Below are 19956 nucleotides of genomic sequence, written 5' to 3'. Positions count from 1 at the left end.
GGGACAATGAAACAGGCTCTGTCATGGTGGGAGAAAGACTGCAACATCTCTCCAGACCTTTTCAGACAACACAGCCAAGTTATGTTATGATCATGGATGCCTCAATGGACAGGTGGGGAGCGTATTTCCAGGAATTGCAAATCCATGGGACATGGTCCGTTCAAGAAATGCAAATGCACATCAATCTCTTAGATTTGAGGGCATGTTTTCTCGGTCTGCAGGCCTTCCTTTAGAGAGTACAAGGCACCTTTGTTCTCTTAATAACAGACAACACCACTACGATGTTCTATTTGGCCAAACAAGGGGGCAACAGGTCTCTCACGTTACGTTATTGGACCTAGCCCAGGAAATTTGGAGATGGCTAATTCAGCACAAGATAGCATTGCAGATAGAGCATGTTGCAGGCGTGGACAACGAGAGGGCAGATTCTTTAAACAGGACCAACTCCCAATGTCACGAATGGGAGTTAGATTAGAAACAGATTTCTTTAGGTCAGCTCTTGGGGAAACGCTCTGGATGATATGCAGTGGACAGGGATGTTTGCCTATGCTTTTCCGCCATTTCCTCTCATCCCAAGGGTGTTGAGCAAAATGAAAAAGGAACCTTCCTATCTCATTCGCTGCTTCTGTGCTCGCTATATCTGCACATTCTCTTTCAACCATTGCCAAACTTGCTGTCCATGGACAACGGTCACATTGGTCATCCTCAGATAAAATCTGAGTTTATCAGCTTGGAGCCTCACAATCTGGAGCGATCCATAAATTCATAGTTGTAAGTCTATCCCACAGCAGGCCAGAGCTTCTTCCACTAATAAGTCTTACGCGGAAAAATGGAAGAGATTTTGCCACTGGTGTTGAAAAAGATATACATGCTTTACACTCGAGCCCGAAGCAAGTATTGCCTCACCTTCTTCATTTAGCAAAGTCAAAATTGGCTCATTTGTCGATCAAAATACACTGGGCTGCCATTTCCAGGTTTCTCAGAAAACCGGGAGAACTATCGCTGTGGTCGACCAGAATTGTTAGAGTTGATGGAGGGCCTTTTCAGAGTTTTTCCACCCTTAACGCGCCCTGCAGTTCCATGGAAGTTAAACACAGTCCTAGCTCAATTGATGAAACTTCCCTTTGAGCCGATACACTAAGCGGAATTAAAATACATCTCATGGAAAACGGCGCTTATTGGCCCTTACATCGGCTAGAAGAATCCGTGAGATTCTGGCTTTGTGTTGCTGAACCTTTTCACCAGTTCAAGCGAGACAAAGTAATGTTGAGAAAAAAAACCTCACTTTATACCAAAGGTTCTGACTACTTTTCATCTAAATTAACTGGTAGTGCTCACAACGTACTTTGGAAATCCTTCCAACCCTCATGAAAGGGCATTGCATTCTTTAGATGTAAAGTAGTGCCTCAAATTCTATTTCCATAGAGCAAAGACTTTCAGGAAATCGGATCAGCTCTTTACTTCTCCAAGTAAAGGTCAGGCCCTTTCAAGGAGCAGTATTGTACGTTGGATTTCTTCTGTGATGGTTTTCTGCCATACCAAAGCTGGAAGGCCTTTATCAGCAAAGGTGTCTGCAAACTCCACAAGGAAGATTGCAACCTCTACAGCCCTGTTTGCCAGTATATCCCATCCAGACATCTATAGAGCAGCAACATGGTCTAACGTACATTCCTCACCAAGCTCTACTGCCTGGATTCGGCATGGAAAACAGATGCTGCAGTCGGTTAGGCAGTCCTGAGGCATCTGTTCACCCGAGATGCAGTATATTTACATCTATTATCTGTTATATTTTGGTTATTTGGCACAAAGGATGTCAGTATATGTATGTATAATTTTGTGTATATATATATATATATTACGAACGCCCAGTTCCTCACTCACTCGGAATTGGATAGAAAAGAGCACTCAGAGCCGCTCCAGCGTGGTTCTAGCCAAGTTATTTATTTCAGACTTTGCAATTCATGCAGGTTACAAACGCGTTTCGGCGTTGCCGCCTTCGTCAGTGTAAACTGGCATTTTTTTTGGTGACAAATTAAATAAAGTTTATGGTGACTTCCTGTCACGTGTTTTTTAAAAACAGTAAACATAAGAAACGGCACAATTCATATGTTTTAGGCATTATCTGTGGCAGCCATCTTATAATGGTTAGGTTACATAGCTAAATGATTCTACTATGTAGATCTTTTTAGACATTACATTACATTACATTTGCTATTGTTTGACAAACAATCATATATTCAAATCATATATTAATCATAATCAAATTGCAAATAATGTATAACATTTATACGTAGTATTGTCAAACATGTCCCTGATCGCCTTTTATTATTCGTGCCGTTCATTCACAAGACAACATTTTTGTTTAGTGTCTTGTTGGATGATTCACGGATTTGTGAAACAGCAGTATCTAAGCTCAATTCATTTTGCAGATGAATCTGTTTTGAATTTTAATTTTTAACATTTTTTATTTTTTTACATTTTTTACAAATATATATATATATATATATATATATATATATATATATATATATATATATATATATATATATATATATATAGTGTGTGTATATTTTTGTGGATGTATAGGTGTGTGTGTGTGTGTCTGTGTTTTTAAACTGTATGTTCATTCTCCGTGCATACGAAGGTGACTACACCTAGTCGCGATGATTTAAGAATGGTACTGCTAACTACTCTGATACAAGCATATGAATCTATGAAAGGTTCAATACTGGAGAAAAAACAAGTTACTTACCTGTACACTGGTGCGCAAAATCTGAGGTGTGGTGGCTCTACTGGGCAATTGAGGTCTAGGGCTCGTCTCTGATTGGCCAAAGTTTGGACCTACATAAAGATGCAGACGAATGCTAAAGTTTTTCTTTCCTTTTTGGGGTTTCTAATGTACTCCTATAGTACTACTTTTCTAACTACCGCAAGACTCCCACCATGACAACGGGGAAAATACAAGCATGTGAATGTGTGAAGGATATAAATACTGAAGAATCAGTGTACAAGTATGTTTTTTTTAACGTTTCTTTTTTAAAGTTGACATAATGCAATTTTTGGGAGCAGTAGAGGGTCCCCTAAATACACGATTTAGGGTTTTAAGGGGAATGAGGGGTAGTAGCCAATGGGCTACTTCCCACTGGGGTCACTGCACCCCCTAGATGATCACTTCCTTTGGGGAGTGGGCATCCCCATGTCCCAGAATTCCTAATTCCACCACACACAAGATAGTGGAATTACAACTGCAACAAAAGCCCAGTTTCCTACAAGTGTCCTTCACACACTTGACTTCAAGTGTGCCCTCATACTACAATGACAGGACCTAACCCTTTTGCAAAAATTGGCAATTTTTTGTTGCTTTTGCAAAACCTTGCAACGACCATGCTCTAATAAAAGCGGGCATAGCCAGATGGGTTGTCATGTTTAGCCATACCTGCTACCCAATGATTTAAAGAGGATTGCCTGCCTGTACCAGGCCGGAATTCCACACAGAAAAAAGGAGCCACTATGGCTTTTCTTGGAAATATTCTCAAAACTGACAGCTGTACACCAGTTACATTGTTCACTACACACAGGTTTGCCAAGCAGTAGTTGGTGTGGATGTTTTATGTTTATGTATTTATTTTTATATAGCGCATAAATCACCGTTCGGTCTCAGACCGCTTGCGAAAGGCTGGACTAGAGATAGACAGACAGGGGATTTTATATCAGTTTCAAAGAGCCAAGTTTTAAGATTTTTACGAAACGTTTTATGATTAAGGTCAGTTCTGATGGACAATGGTAGAGTGTTCCAAGTGGTGGGACCTATTTTGGAAAAGCTTCTATCCCCATTTCTGACCGTCCTCACCTTTGGGACTCTTAAAAGGTGTTTGTTGGATGAACGGAGGGTTCTCCCTGGACAATAACCCTGGAGTTTTCTCTGCAGGTATTTGGGACCATGTCCATTTATAGATTTATGCACCAGGCAACATATTTTAAATGTGATACGTTTTCTTATTGGGAGCCAATGTAGTTTCTTTAGACATGGGACAGAGGGAGTGCGAGGTGGAAGAGCGAGGGTCAACCTCGCTGCTGAGTTTTGGAGGGTCTGGAGCCTGGTTAAGGAGCTTTCGTTCACATCAGCAAGTAGCGCATTGCCATAATCAAGGCGACTGATTATAAGGCCCTGAATAAGGGGTTTCCGGGAAGCAAGTGGAATCCACTTGAATATTTTTCTGAGGCTTCTCATTAGCCCAATGCTGGTGTGAACAACTTTATTTATATGTGGGGACATGGACAGTTTGTCATCGATGGTGACTCCAAGGTTCCTAACTAAATTTTTCGGGGCTGGACATGGGCCTAAAGATGGAGGCCACCATTCATCCGTCCAAATTTTATTAGCCATGCCAAACAGCATGATTTCCGTGTTTCCGGCGTTTAACATTAAGTAGTTGTTTGTCATCCACTCACGGACGGAAATCATGCATTGTTGCAATCTAACTTTAGCTTCTAAAGGGTTTGGGGCCTAATGTTATCAAAATCTGGGTATCGTCAGCGTAGGATACCGTATCAAAGCCATAGGCTTTGATTACCTTGGCCAGTGGTGATAAATATACGTTAAATAAAGTTGGACTCAAAATTGAACCCTGAGGGACACCTTTATCGTTTTCCACATAAGGTGAAGAGAATGAACCAATTTTTACCTTTGACCGTCTCCCTATTAGGTAGCTCAGGATCCACCTGTGTGCGGGTCCGCCGACACCAATCTCAGCCATCCGCCTTAACAGAACGCTGTGTGAGATGGTGTCGAAGGCCGCTGACAGGTCCAATAAAATCAGGATGGCAGACTGCTTTGCATCCATGGCCAGCCGGATGTTATCAACTACCTCCAGAAGGGCGGTCTCGGTGCTGTGGCAGGCTCTAAAGCCTGATTGGGAGGTGTCCAATAGCATATTGTCCTCCAAATGTTTGGTTAATTGGATATTGATTAGGGACTCCATTATTTTGCCAAACAGTGGTAAGAGGGAGATAGGTCGATAATTTACTGGTTGCTTCGGGTCAGCATTATTCTTTTTTAAAATGGGTCCAACCGTTGCTTCTTTCCAAGACGCAGGAAAGATGGCTTGGGCTAGTGATAGATTAAAAATTGCCGTTATTTCAGTTATCATGGCAGGGGCTATTTTTGCTAAAATCTGGGCAGATGCAGGATCGCTTGGGGAGCCTGATTTTGCTTTCTTTAATTTGTCGCTAACTTCTTCCTCAGTGAGCGTATGAAATTCTAACAAGGTTTTAGACAAGGATGTTTGTTCAGGAGTAGACGTATTAAATGAACTTGTGTCATTGTCCTTAGCATTAGATTGTTTAGTCCCTTTGGGAAAGGCCTTATGAATATCATCTATTTTGTCCTTAAAGTAGGTGGAAAACTTGTCGGCCCACTCTTGGGACTCAGTGGTGGGTGGCTGGCAAGAAGAAGGATTTGAAAATTCCTTTACTATGGAGTATAGCTCTATGCGAATTTCCCGCTTGTTCAATTCTAGTTCCTAGATAGACTTTCTTCGCTGCGGCTATCTGGCTCATATAGTCCTTGTGTGCAGTCTTATATTGTTGTTTATCCATAGGATTCTTTGTTTTACGCCATTTACGCTCGGCGGACCTAGTGGTCTCCCTGGTCTGTGAACCAGGGAGATCTTGTGTTGGGACATTTAGTTAGCTGTTTTGGGGCTATGTGATCTAATGCCATGGAGATTGCTTCATCTAGGTCTTTTACCACCTTATCTGGATCAGCATTATGAGTCACAAAGGGAGGCGTAAAAGAGTCGGGATTGATTTTGTTCCATGCCCTACTCATTTTTACCTTCTTTGGGTGGACAGGTTTGATCGCGTTCACTCTAATGTTGAACTTTATTATCACATGGTCCGACCATAGGACTGGATAGAGATCCACAATCTGAATTCCCTGGGAGTTAGTGCATAGGAGATCTAAGGTATGTCCGGCCTTGTGCGTAGAACCGGTTTCTAATAGTGTCATGTCCAATGCATTGATGCTATTTATTAATTCAGAGGTATGTATATCTTGCCTCAGCTCAATATGATGATTAAAATCTCCTATTAGCAGAAAATTCTTGCAGGCTAAGACATGAGGGGCCAGAGTGTCCAATAGCTGAGTGGCGAAAAAGGTTTTGTTTTCAGGCGGTCTATAGACGAGCGCTCCTTTCCAGGATTCCTTATCGTTTAGATCAAGGGAAAAGATGAGGAGTTCACCCCATTTAGTAATTTGCGTGTCAATAGTCGAGATTTTTATGGAGGATTTGTAGACTATTTCTGTTCCTTCTCGCCTCTTGACGGTACTGTCTAGTCTTAGAATACTATAACCCGTAGGCAGAGCTGTTGCTAAGTCCGGGAAAGATGTTTCTTGGAGCCAGGTCTCCGTGATAAAAAAAGAGGTCTGGTGATTCTTGGTCTAATAGGGCCCATATTTCGAGAGTGTTTGGGGAGGGAACGGACATTTCCATACAAACATATAAGATGGTTAGACAAGGACAAAGGTCCGTGCTTCAGGATGTGCCTATTACTGGAGGTAAGAGAGGTATTTAGGGAAAGGAGCTCTAGTCGGGAGTATCTAAGGGTGGCCATAGGGCGCTTTACTTCGAGGAGCAGGACTGGCTGCTGGCGCTGGTCTGGCGCGGACGGGCGCAGACGGGCCTGACTCTGGCGCGACTCAGGCGCGTCCGCTGCGCGCTCCGCCTTCTGTGTGTGTTTATATCCGTCCCAGCAGCACCACTAGACCGCCACCTACCCGGAAACAGACTTTCCCTCCACTTCGATCGGGATAATTAGCCCGCGGTGCAACGGGAACTGCCGGGGCGGGGCTCAGCGTGCAACCGGCAAGCAGCAACAGGAATTAAAAGGTGAAAGACGGCGCAAAACAAAAGAATAAATGTTAAAAATGCTCTTAAGTCAGCTTCTGAGTGTCAACAGCTAGCGCTAGGTACATGTCAGGCAGTCTCATACCCCAGTCGCGTCCGCTGCGCGCTCCGCCTTCTGTGTGTGTTGATATCCGTCCCAGCAGCACCACTAGACCGCCGCCTACCCGGAAACAGACTTTCCCTCCACTTCGATTGGGATAATTATCCCGCGGTGGAACGGGTAATGCCGGGGCGGGGCTCAGCGTGCAACCGGCAAGCAGCAACAACAACAGGAATTAAAAGGTGAAAGACGGCGCAAAATAAAGAATAAATGTTAAAAATGCTCTTAAGTCAGTTAGCACACCAGCAACCTAGAGTTGGTCAAGCTGTTCCAAGAACTTAGTTTCAGTTTTCTTCAACATCCACCAGCTCACAATCGCCTAGAGGAGTATTACTTTGCAGTCTATGCAAAGCATGTGCATCTACATGTTCACATACGGAATGTTACCCTGTAATCACCTGTTCTGTAGCATGTAATGGTGTAGATTTGCATGCGCCCACCCTCCTCCCTGAAAGCATTTGGTTGTTGCTTATGTACACTTCACTTAAACTCATTGTATATAACTTTTTGCATGGTCACCCAATTTTCCTATCTAATGCTCGATCTGTATGCTCACCTGCTGTGTGTAAAGCAAACCAACAATTGTGCTGGTGCCCATTGGCATTGCCAACAAAGTGAGGTGACGCGGTCATGACCCGAAAGACTTCTTCAAAGACAAACAAGTTACAAAAGTCTGAGCCCAACACTAGATGGCTCGAGTATGCAGAGCATGCAAATCTACTGCATTACATGCTATGACCAGGTGCTTACAGGGTGCGTACCTTTTCCTCCATAATGCCACCTCTCTGCCAACTTCCCTGTGTCATTTTCTCAGTCACTTTTCTTGGCTTTCCAAATTTTCCTCCACCTGGTGATAGAAGGCCTGATTTCTCATCTGTATGTTACACACCCAAACAATTTTCAAAGTTCAGTTAACAATTCTAGAAGTTTTTGACCTTAAAAAGAATAACCTATTTTCCTCTAATCATCATTCTGATTTTTTTTTCTCTGTCTAAGGTTGTACAAACTGCTCTTTCTGAAACCCAGGACCCTGAGGAAGTGTCTGTTACAGTGAAAGCCTTTATGACCGCAGATCTGCCCAATGAGCTCATAGAACTTCTGGAGAAGATAGTCCTGGACAACTCGGTCTTCAGTGAGCATAGGTATGAGAGAGCTACTTTAGCTGTGTCATTTCCTTTTACAAGTTTTGTGTTTATAATATTCAATTTCTTTATTGCAAATGTCCATTGTTATATAGCCAAAACATTATCTTAAAATAGTGAATTGCAGAAATCCACATGATTTGCTGAAATCACTGGACATATAAGTTATTGGTTTTGACAGTAAATGAGTTCTACTACTACCCAGAGTAATATTTCAAATCCTTAAAGCTGTCCTAAGAAAGGACAAGGTGCACCACTTAAACGTTTGTAGGAAACTTTTATCTCTAATAAGGTGAACAGCAATGATCACAAATAGAAATTTCTTGTATTCTTGGGAGTTCTTTATTCAATTCAGTAGAAAAAAGGTTATATACAGGATCTACAGCCGACGCGTTTCGTCCTCAAGGGACTTCTTCAGGGCAAGAAAATCACTAGCAATGATGTCCATGGATCCTCTCACGTAGTTAGAGGATGCGTAAATTTATCCATGAAGTAATGTTGTGGACCAGTGACATCACGTTTTCCGGACACCTGTCCGTTTAGGATTCTGTCCCGGCAAATCACTCAGTCAGAGTCAATAAAGTTACACCCATAAGATAAGGTGTTGGACTTTGTATGTTCTAGTCACATCCAAATATTGGGATAATGATCCAGTAACGATTGAAACCAGGGTAGATAGATAGTGGGGACCTCCGTCTGTCATCTACTAATATCTTCTTACTAATTATTATCTTCTTATTGTAGAGGGAAAGAGTGGCAATTAGATTGCCAAGGAACTCTTGATAAAGTGACCTGCAGCATCCCCTGGTTCTCCCGGTGGCTCGATAAAGCGGCGTGCACGACGGCGTCCTCTCCCTACAAAAACGGCAGACACCAATTCAGGGCCCAGTCGAAATCGCAGCTCAGGCAATGAAAGACAGGCTGGACACATGTAAAATAGGAAAAAAGAAACGATAATCCATAAGCTGCATTTAAGGTGGCGAGCGGCAGTGCACCATAGTATTCAAGCATCCTGTTGCGAAACAGTGCCAGCGCGACAGCTCGTCTTGGAACACAGGATGTGCATCCATTTTTAACAAAACAGCAAAAGAACTCCTGCAGCTAGTGCCAGTAAAACCGTAAATCCACCAAATAAGCTGGAAAAAAATGAATGAAAGAAAGCAGGGATGACTCCAAATATATGTTGAAATGAAGTCACAAGACCGCTGCTAACTACTTTAAAAAAGTGCGCCAGCCCTGTTGTGGAGGACGCGTTAAAGATTGTATGAATCAGTTCACCGAAATGCAATGGAAGGTCAGTATTTAATAAAGCATGCACCTCAGTGCAGGTGTTGGCTACGTGAAGGACAAATGTTTCACAAGCTGATGTCAGGGCAACTTCTTTTTGGGACAATAGAGCCCTTATTCGACTCATCTTATTGAACTTTGCTTTCAAGGTCGGAATCCTCGGCCAGATGGAAACATCCAAGTTCCCATGCGTGGGTGGATACAACACATTTTTACAGCAAACCACACGTTCACTGACTGTAACGATATAAGCAATCTTCATTATTTAAAAGTAAATAACTGCCGTTTGCCAGTAATGTGAATGTGGGGATGATAGCGGGCACGGGTGTACCTTTCAAAACACAGGCTAAATTAGGCTGTTCCTGATAGCAAGAGCCGTGTAATTGAATATGTCTACACATTAACGAGTGATCTGGTGTTTCAGTGCACTCTTCACCTTTCAGATAAACTTCCTTTCCCTCCCTAAGACATCTGTATGTAAAAAGAAGCGACCAGGCTTTATGTAGATAGGAGCTACCAAGAGGCTCGTATCTACCAATGCCAAAATATTTCATACAATTTTTAAATTCAAAAAGAGCAAATGGTAAAGTTATTAACCCGTGGATAAGCCACGTTGCAGTAGTGGCCTCTGCCACAAAGAATGGTAAAGACTCCAATCGTTCAATGTGTAACATGGAAAAAGATGCATCTCTCATTGAAAGCAAACGCTGCTTGTCAGTCAAATTAAACGGGGCGAAAAGAGAAGAGGTATTCATGTAATTCCAAGGCACTTTCCCGGACTTAAGAGTCTGCAGGGTCCACGCAAACTGCATAACAGAACGCAATTGATTTTGACCATGGTATAACAGACACTTCATCTTGCGCAATATCAACAACAGATGACACAATGTTATCCAATGTGTAAATGCGGTAAAGTGTGCTAATACTATTATCCACAACCGCAAGAACTTTTTCCAAATTAGCCTGATCAATAGCCCTAAGGCGGGTAGCCGCCTCAATCTGTGATGTTTTCCAGATTTCATTATAAACTGCATATATCCATCTTTTAGCTCTACCTCTAGCCGGGCCTTTTATGAAATCATTCAAATCAACATCGTCAGTCAGTTTAGACAAATGCAGTTTAACTGACGCCAAGGTAGAATGAGCCAATTCTGACATAATTTGCCTACTGAATAAGTAGTGACCGAATGGTCACGCTCAAAACGGGGATCCACCCTGACCTGTGTAAAGCCATCAGCAAAACCCAGAAAGCGATGTTGGCACGAGTCAGCACTTCTGTGCCATAGCAGCCAACCTTTGGGATCCAAACTGGATATGTTAAAGGACGAATTTAGCATTAGAGTTTGCAACTCCCTGATCGAAAATTTTGTAGCATCACCCCAACCTGAATATTCTTCCAAATCAGGGAAGGAATGAGTGTTTAATTTTTTAGAAGTAGCCAATCCAAAGCATGTTGTCTGTGAAATGGTAGAATTCAAAAACAACATATGAGTTGGGATGAGACATGCACAGTGCAAAGCCTCAATGCCTTGCACCTGCAAACTTTTAGAACCCCAAGCAGATTTAAGGTCAACTGTTTCCTTCCACAAGCCCCCAACAGCAAGTTGGTCTAGAAAGGACTTCGAGTACAATAATTTAGTATCGGTAAGTCTAACCTTAGACATGGACTTTTCTGTTATTTTAAAATAAAATGATGCGGGATTGGACTGATTAAAATCAGTAATATAAGTGTACTTTTTCAAAAAGGTACTTGAACTGCCTTGTATAGGAGCCGGACAATGTTCCCATTGTGTATAATTCACAGTGCTCCTTCTGGAATTAGTTTTATGTAGGTAGTGGTTGCCAAAATGTTGGAAACAAAACAAATCACCATAATTAGCAGATTCTAAATACAAATCTTCAGCATCAAAGGCAGCATAATATTTCAAATCAGAAAACAATGCCTCTACAGCCTGAACATCCCAATCATCAGAACGTATGTTTTGGTTAACTACATCCCCCATGTTAACTCTAAGCACATTAGGGACATTTATAACCTCAGTGGGGCCATGGATTTGAAATTTAACAGCATCCCATACAATCCCATCCAGGACAGGCCAAGCAGTGATGTTAACAAAAGCCAAGTCTCTCTTCAATCTGTGTGCAGTATGCGAGTAGGAATGGGGTGCCAATGTACCATTAAGATGTCTAATGCATGTTCTCTCTTCGACATAGTGTCCATTGACGATTCGGAAAAAATAAAACACAAAACCAATCGACATAAAAAGTTATATCGAAAAAAGCACTAGCCAAATATATGTCCAAGGGGAATCAAAAAATGTTTTTTAAACAATCTTGCATAGACTGTAATTCGTGAGGGCTTTCCTGATGTGTGTGAAACAGTGTCAAAGGAAAATCTGGATTCTGTGGCTAAACAAGTTTGTAAATCAGGCATCGATAAGTCAGTTGGGTAAGAGTAGTCAGTTTCATCAAGTTGAGTACCAGGTAATGTACTCAATAAAGGACTAGAAATTGTAGGCATCTCGATGGCCACCTCCGGCTCAGGAATCAAAGCAGTGGCCAATGCAGAATTTCTCACAATCGAAGGCTTGAGACCGCCGGTGTCATACTAAGAAGAATCGGCCACTCTGTGTATCTTGACATTGTCAATGGAGATATACCTGTTTTCTTTACGACCTGGAAGTGGAGGTAAAATGATTGTTCTTGTGCCCTTCACACCAAGCACAGGAACCGGAGCTCGGTAAGAGGGACCAAATACTTTCTTGTTTTCGATCTTCTTCCGAACCAATTCTCCAACTTGGGGTAGCCAGCCAACTACCGGGATCTGCAACGCATCATCCGAAGTGGAGGGCAAATGTTCCTTTGCAAGACTGTCTCTTGTCTTTTGTAGAGTCTGTAAAACATTGCAATGTTCATCTACGTCAAAGGAGGCAGCAACAGCCACCGAGTCTAGACCGTCAAGGTCCGGTACATACATCTTGATACCAAAGAGCATTTCATATGGGGTCCGCCCACCCAGAGACCTTCTAGGGAGAGTATTAAGAGCACGCTGCACGCCATTGAGGTGGGCCAGCCAGTTCCTGCCAGTACCTATAACTCGAGCTGTCAATGATTGCTTTAAGTCACGGTTTATTCGACCACTACACTATTACCCTCCGGTCTGTATGGAGACGAAAACTTGACTTGGACCCCAAAGAAGCCATGGCATCCTTATACGCCTTAGAGGCGAAAGCAGGACCCTGATCCGAATGGAAGGTACCACAGGCAAAAATCCCTACAAAGACACGCAAATCCCTTATGACAGTCCGTGAATCAGCGCTGCGGTGAGGCCAGACCCAAACAAAGCGTGTGCATGAATCAACTGCGACTAAGACGTACTTATATGCAGTATCTGAAGAAAAAGGACCGCAGTGATCTAAATAAACACAACCTAGTGGTTTATTAGAAATGAACAACTGTGTTTGGGGCGGACGCGCAGCAGTTGAAGGCTTAATCTGCTGGCAAATGTCACATTGAAGGACATATTCGCGCGTCTGTTTGTACAGTCCCCGCCACCAAAAACGCTATTGTTATTGAGACACAGTGGCAGAAATGCCCGCATGTGCAGATGCAACACCTTCATGGGCCGCTGTGATCAATGTATTTCTGCGATCCGAGTTGGGAATCAATCTCTCCCCCAATGTCAGGTATCTTCACATAAGGAACCTTATCGGGACTGAAGTGGTATGTGTACTTCAAAGGGAACCCCTTAGGATATTTACCTCCCTTCTCAGTGGCAGCAACAGCTGCCAAGATATCATCAATCTTACTTTTGTACGGTGTAACTGCCGCAACTAAATATGTCGATACTGCTGATTTCGCTGCCTCATCAGCAAGCGAGTTTCCAACAGCGTGGACTCCAACGCGCTGATGACCAAGAGTATGAATTACAAACACGAGAGGCAACTGCTCTTTAAGCTCAGCCACTCGGACCCAGTTCATTTTATGTTTTATTGTGCTACCCTTGGAATCACGAAAGTCATTCTGAATCCAAAAGGACAAGTTTTCATTGTAAGACTGGACACAGTAGTAAGAATCACTTACAATAAGAGTCGTCACACTAGGATCAGCATACTCCAATGTAAGCATTAGAGCACGAAGCTCTGCCAATTGTGCGGTCCCCTAGAGTCTGCATGTGCACGACCCTGGACTTGAACTCATCGTTCACCATGGCACCGACCACAATGGCGCATGTGGAAACGTATGTGTGTTTAGAACCATGCACAACCTGCGCCGAACCATCAGTGTATATGATGCAATGGAAATCCTCCAAAGGCCGCATAGCCAAAGGTGCAGGATGAACGAATTCATATTGCAAAAATTCCTGCGACCGTAAGGGGGCATCAAAAATAAATGTGACATCCGGAGATGTCAATGAAGCAGCCCATTGTATCCACCAAGGGTGCAAAGCTTTAGAATTGGGTACACTGGCTTTCGTAACTGCCTCCAAAGCAGGACACGGGGTAACAACCAACATGCGTTTTCCCTGTGACAGAGTACGTTCCTTAAGAATCGCCATCTGTACAGCCGTCAAAACTTTCTCCACAGTGGAAAATCGCATTTTAGCCGAAGTGTACAAGTGTGACTTGTAGGCAATAGGTACTGTCTCTCCTTAGTTAAAAGTAAGATAAGTGAAACCCACCGCCCCAGGGACGATTCTTATCACCAGGTTGGTGTGGTTATCACGAGTCAGTAAGTATTTAGAAGCGAGCAGATCAGCCTACAAAGATTGCAGAATTGCTGAGTGCTCCGGCAGCCAGCATGATTTGGTAAAAGTAGGTTGTATCAAAGCATACAAAGGCTTGATACGCTGGGCATATTCAGGAATGTATGTTCTTCCGAAATTCAAAAAGCCCAGCAAAGAGTTGTCGGAGCACGCATTCCTCTAAGAAGTGAGGAGCCAATCCTCGACCTTCATTGTTGAGCTCATAGCCCAGGAACAACACTGTACTCTGCAATGTGCGATTTTGCAAAGTTGAATTTGTAACCGAAGTCTGCAAAGCTACAAATTAAGCGGTCAACTCGACACAGATGCTCCCAAAGTTCGTCGTCTGTGAGATAAATGTCATCCACATACGTGCATGCATCAGGGTCGATTCTCTCCAAGAGAGAGACTATGCGGGCAGCAAACACTCCAGGACTATTCTTATAGCCCATCGGCAAACGTTTGAACTGTTTTTGGACGCCGCCGCATGTAAAACTGGTCCATTGGGAACTTCCCAAATGGTGGGCATAAAAACCATTGGATATTTCAAGGGTGGTTTTAAACCGCTTACTCATAAGACTATCCACCAAAGCCGAGCCGTGAGTATTCTGTACTGCACAGGTACGGCAATGCAAGTTTAAATGCTGGTATTCCAATACCAAACGATATGATCCGTCAGGCTTGTTCACAGTAAAAAGAGGGTTATTCATTGTTGACACACATGTTTCAATCACTCCTTGATACTCCAATTGTTCAAGGATTTCCGCAACGGAAGCCTTAGCTTCACGTCTAATGGGATGTTGAGGCTGTGGCTGAGACCGCAAAGGTATTTCGTGGTGTGGGGAAAATGTATCCAACCGCAGTGTGTACGGTACAGAGCCGGCGCAAGGGCTTTAGCCCACTCTTCTGCGAAATTCAGCGCATGCTCCTTCGAGACAATGTGCGCGAATCTTGGGAGGATTACCTCCACCCCTCTTGGAGCTGCTAGCACAAAGGGTGGGGGCCAGTCAGCCTCCGCTAACAAAATGTCATAGGTAGTTGTAAGATTTTCCCAAAATACCCCTTTTATGGTACGCTGTATGTCACCTTCAATTAAAAGGACAATTTCAAAAAGTCTGTCAGGGGGAGCAACTCTAGTGTCAGCTGTTTCCACAACAACATAACGGTCAGTCGCTGTCACCTTCAGTAGTGGACGCAGGGCCTCTCGCACTATGGTGATCTCCGCCGTGCTGTCCAGCAAGGTCAGAGCCCATGTCTGATTCCGAAGCTGCGTTCTCACTATCTGTGGCAGATCTCGCTGATAAATTGGCGACTTTCTTCTTTTGAAACTGGGGTCTCTTCGGTGTAGAATCGTCCTGCTTGCCGTAATCCGCCTTTCGGGCGGGGCTGGTCGCGTCCCTGCTGGCCACCCTGCCGCCTCCTCCACCAACGGTCGTTGAGGCCGATGAGTCCTGAAAAGAACGAGGAGAGCGTTGGTCAAAAACCTGAAATCGATCAGGTGATTTTATCATCGCGCGATCGCGCAAGTCATAAACATGTTCTGTGGCAATGGAGACGTAGGACGAGACTCCTGTCACTGTTGTTGCTTTCCCTGTTTTTGTTTTTTCGGCCAATTTTGTTTTTTGGTCTTGGGCTGTTCATCAGTTTCTGACTTCTGCCCTTGGGGTTGTTTTTTCTCTTTAGTAGAAAAAGGCTTGAGACCCCCTACTATTGCATCCCACGGTTTTATAAGCCGCCACAATAATCCTTGCTAACTGCCGGGGTTTTTCGACATCGGGAATCGCCTGCAAAGCATTGGCTACCTGAAAGTTCACCGCATCCCCCTTGACATTAGCAAGTATGAGATCTTAAACATCAAATGAGCCACACAGGCGCATACCCAATTCAACAGCAGCCTCAGGTCCGTGCTCATCCTGAACACGCTTAAGGACCGTTGGCAAAACAGTCATAGACGGAGTGCCGTAACACCTCGCGTAGACTGCCGCAAATGTTCTACCCCATGTCTCACAGTCACCAATTTCAGGGGTCAAGTCTTTCAGCATGCTAATTGTCAGAATCCTGTGTTTCTCACCAGGAGTCGTGTTAGGAAATACTGCTCAGCTGGTCAAACTTTTCGGCAAGCCAGAAAGGAAATTCATCCCTATCCTGGGGGCGCTTGCCCATCACAGCGTTGACCATCACAGGACTAAGCTTCATACCGCCTTGTCCTGCAGGAAGTGCCGCACCACCTGGGGTCCCGCCAGGGAGAATACGGGTTATGTATTGCACTAACTACCTAATAACGCTTATTGCGACTACATGTAGTCGTATTAACTCAACCACGGTACATGCCCCGTGTTGAGGATGAGGTGTAAATGCAGCCAAAACAGGCCAATTTGTGCCGGGAATGGACAAAGGACCTAACCTCTGAGCTGTCAAAGAGTGGGGTAGGGCGCCATCAAACCAAACGCGGTGCTGCCAAGCATCAATAGGAAATTCCTGTGCCCTGTATGGAGCATACTCCAGTGGCACAGTAGTGGGAGTGTATGTGTTGAACACAGTAGTATTTGTGTTCACAGCTGGGAAGGTCACCCACGAGTAAAAGATTTCGTATGGGTAAGCCACCTCTGCACTCACCACCATTATCACGGCCATGCCATACATGGGAACATTATAAGCCTGCAAATGATTGCGCACCGCAATGCGACTATGTTGCGGAATGTTCACCGCGGCCATAGCGACATAGAAATAAAAAGGTACAAAGTAAACTTTGTAGCACAACTGGGTAGTAATATAAGGAAACAGTTTAGAAAGATTCAAGCTTGAAAAAGACCTATGTAAATATAGGTAGGTTCGTCCGACACCACCGTTAACCGGAAACAATGGTGAAGGGATTAAGGACTGAATGTTGCACTACTCAAGTGTCATGTAATAAGACCACCAACTATTGGGCGCCATGTCGCAGGGATTACGTTCTCCTACAGAACCGTGCATAGAGACTTGGAACCTCAGTAAGTTAGGGTGTGCCGAAACTCACCTTAGTACCCAAAATCCCCTACCCTACTAGCTACAGTGTTTCACTGGTTATTACAAACTCCCAATGTTTAGACAAACCAGAACATGAACTTAGTACACCTCAGGTAACGTGGAACACATGAACACTCTTTCGTTATACAATCATTTCAATCCAGAACAAGGAGTAAATGAGGACGCGAGCACATTTGAAATGTTTATTTTCTAATGCAGTGTTCTCAAATGCAGTATCTTTGCTAATACAAGCAAACATATTATAAGGAACAAAGTAATCCGCATAGTTACTAGTCCATAGAATACAAAAGGTGAAAGCATGTTAAAATGCTAAAGCGAAGAAGGTTAAACAACACCTAATTCGCACCCTCCCTAGCTAGTATATTATATTATATCTAAGAAGGTCTCTTTGAGTTTTAGCAGGGCGGGCCAATACCTCAGATCCTAGTGGTAAGGGATCACATCATCTTCCACCAGCTCTCTGCATGCGAAGCACCATCAAGTGTGTGTGTATGCTCTGTGCAATGTAATATAAAACGCGCCTAAAGCCAGAATTTGGCCGCAGCTGCATGTATGTTATGTCTAGGAACGTGCGAAGATCAGACCTCATAACAACTACTGTGTGGAGATATCCTTGAAGGCTTCAGCACTCACTGTACAGACACAGCTCACCAAGCAAAGCTGATATCGGAGCAATAACATATTATTCTCGTGTGAAGCAAAACATTATACTAGGCTCAAAGCTAAAGTAACAATTATGTGTCATGTGCAGAAGCAGCAGAAAGGTAAAATGGCGTTTAAACTCCTAATAAGCTCATGCTAACTTAACAGAGTGGGAAGGCAAAGCACATCTATATAACAAGTGCTTTGCATCCTTCAAATGCTGTTCTCCTCCTTGTTCCCAAGGTCATTAAAGCCAAGATGGGTGGCTGTTCAGACGGCCCCGAAGGAGGATTTGCCGCAGCAGAAAGGTCGGACTCTTCCACCCCGGTCTCCCCAACCTCCATTTTCATGCATGGAGATTAGGCAGCAAAAGCTGAACATCTTTGGCCTTCTTCTGGAGGTAGTTGATGTTGTCATGGCAGCCAGGCGACCCTTGATGAACACTGTATATGCCTGTCATTAGGACAAATGTGCGGTTTGATGCAGCGCCTGCCAGATTGACCCTCTCCAGGCCAAACTGTCTGTTTTGTTGTTTGTTCTGTCCCTTGCCTGGCAAGGCTTTCCTCTGGAAACAGTTAAGGGTTATATTTCGACCCTCTTACGGTTGCCTGAATAGCCCTCTCTATTTAAATCACCAGTTGTGAGGTGCTTTCTGAAAGGGCTGCAACATGTTTCCCCCTTCTCAATTTGTGATTGCTCCATGGGACCTAAGTCTTACTTATTTAACGTGTATTCCTTTTGAGCCACTCTAGAGTATCCTTTATAGCATTCCTACATCAAAACAGTGCTGCTGGTTGCCATCACCTCAGCTTGATGTGCGAGTGAGCTTCAGGCTCTGTGTTCATCCATCACATATCACCTTCTTCCCAGATATGCTGGTCCCGTGTATTAGGATATCCTGTGCACTGAAATCTGTGGCTCTGTTCCACTTTGGTCAATCCATCACCCTGCCAGTGTTCTATGCACTCTGTCACCCCTCTAAGAAGGAAAAGAGACTCCATTGCTTGGACCCCCAAAAGAATGCTCAACTTCTACATCAATTGTTTTAACACCCCCAAGAGGACGATCAACGCTTTGTGGGGTTCGCCAGAGCGAAAAAATGCAAAAAGTCATGCAGAAGTGTACAATCTCACAGTGAATTATGCTCCGAATTAAGATCTGCTAGACATTTGCAAAGAAACAGCATCCAGAAGGACTGAGCGCCAATTCCACCAGTACCAATACTGCTACTAGTACATTAGCACACAGATATGTGCCATGCAGATGCGAGGGTGTCCTTCCACACATTCACAAAGCACTATTGTTTGGCCAGTCAGGTCCATCCAAAAAGGAACTTTGCTCACTTGCTCCTGCAGAACTTTCTAGTTTGAGCCCATTCACAGGTCCACCCCCCCAAAACGGTACTGTTTTTGTATAATTCTGTTACCATTTCGTGATCTTCTATTTGGAAAGTGGAAAGTGTGTCGGCTCTACAAGATGGCAGACCCCATGACATCTAGAGCATTGTCAAAGGTGGATAGCGCGGAATTGGTGAATTTTCTTGACACTACCTGACTAATGAGGTGGAGACTGATGAGAGGGCTGTCGCATCTTGGTTAGTAGGGACAGCAGATGCTCTGGCCCCTCTGCAAGGACGGAAGAAGCACAGGGTAGGCTCCCTGCCTCTTGGTTCTCCGGCCACAGAATGCAAATCCTGTAAAAAGCTTATCATGCTTCTCTTACACAGGCTCAAAGTGCGTTCTTTGCGGATAAAAAAATTAACACTGAGCACATATTAGGCAATTTTTTTAATCGTGAACACCAACGCTGCATGACTGGGGCGAAAGTTATAGTTACTTTAGAGCACCAAGTTAGTCACTAGAGATAACTAGAACTGGTGAATTTCTGTGTTTTTGCTTTTTATTTTAAAATGTTACTGTCACCGAGATTTTCACCAAACTATAACATTTCTTTAACCATTGGTTTTTTCAGTGAATTTCGAAGATTTTATTTTAACTATCGCATCACTTTAATCTTTATTTTTTTCAGTGTGTATGCATGTAAATATAAAATGTATAGGTGTATACATTTGTCCACCAGTAGCCTTCGCTTCAACTGCAAGCCACT

At 43.7% G+C, this 19956-nt stretch overlaps 1 protein-coding gene across 1 annotated transcript in view; it reads left to right on the top strand.

Moving 5' to 3' along the window:
• CLTC (clathrin heavy chain) overlaps nt 1-19956 on the top strand; it is a 987367-nt gene that overhangs the window by 602543 nt on the left and 364868 nt on the right. The window contains exon 19 of the mRNA XM_078679837.1: nt 8005-8150. Within this exon, the coding sequence (XP_078535963.1) occupies nt 8005-8150 (146 nt within the window). The remainder of the gene's footprint in view (nt 1-8004; nt 8151-19956) is intronic.

This window comes from Lissotriton helveticus, chromosome 3_1 (assembly GCF_964261635.1).
Source record: "Lissotriton helveticus chromosome 3_1, aLisHel1.1, whole genome shotgun sequence".
In the NCBI taxonomy this organism is placed as follows: Eukaryota; Metazoa; Chordata; class Amphibia; order Caudata; family Salamandridae; genus Lissotriton; species Lissotriton helveticus.
The sequence above is the reverse complement of the archived record's forward strand: the minus strand, read 5'-3'. Positions and strand labels throughout refer to the sequence as shown.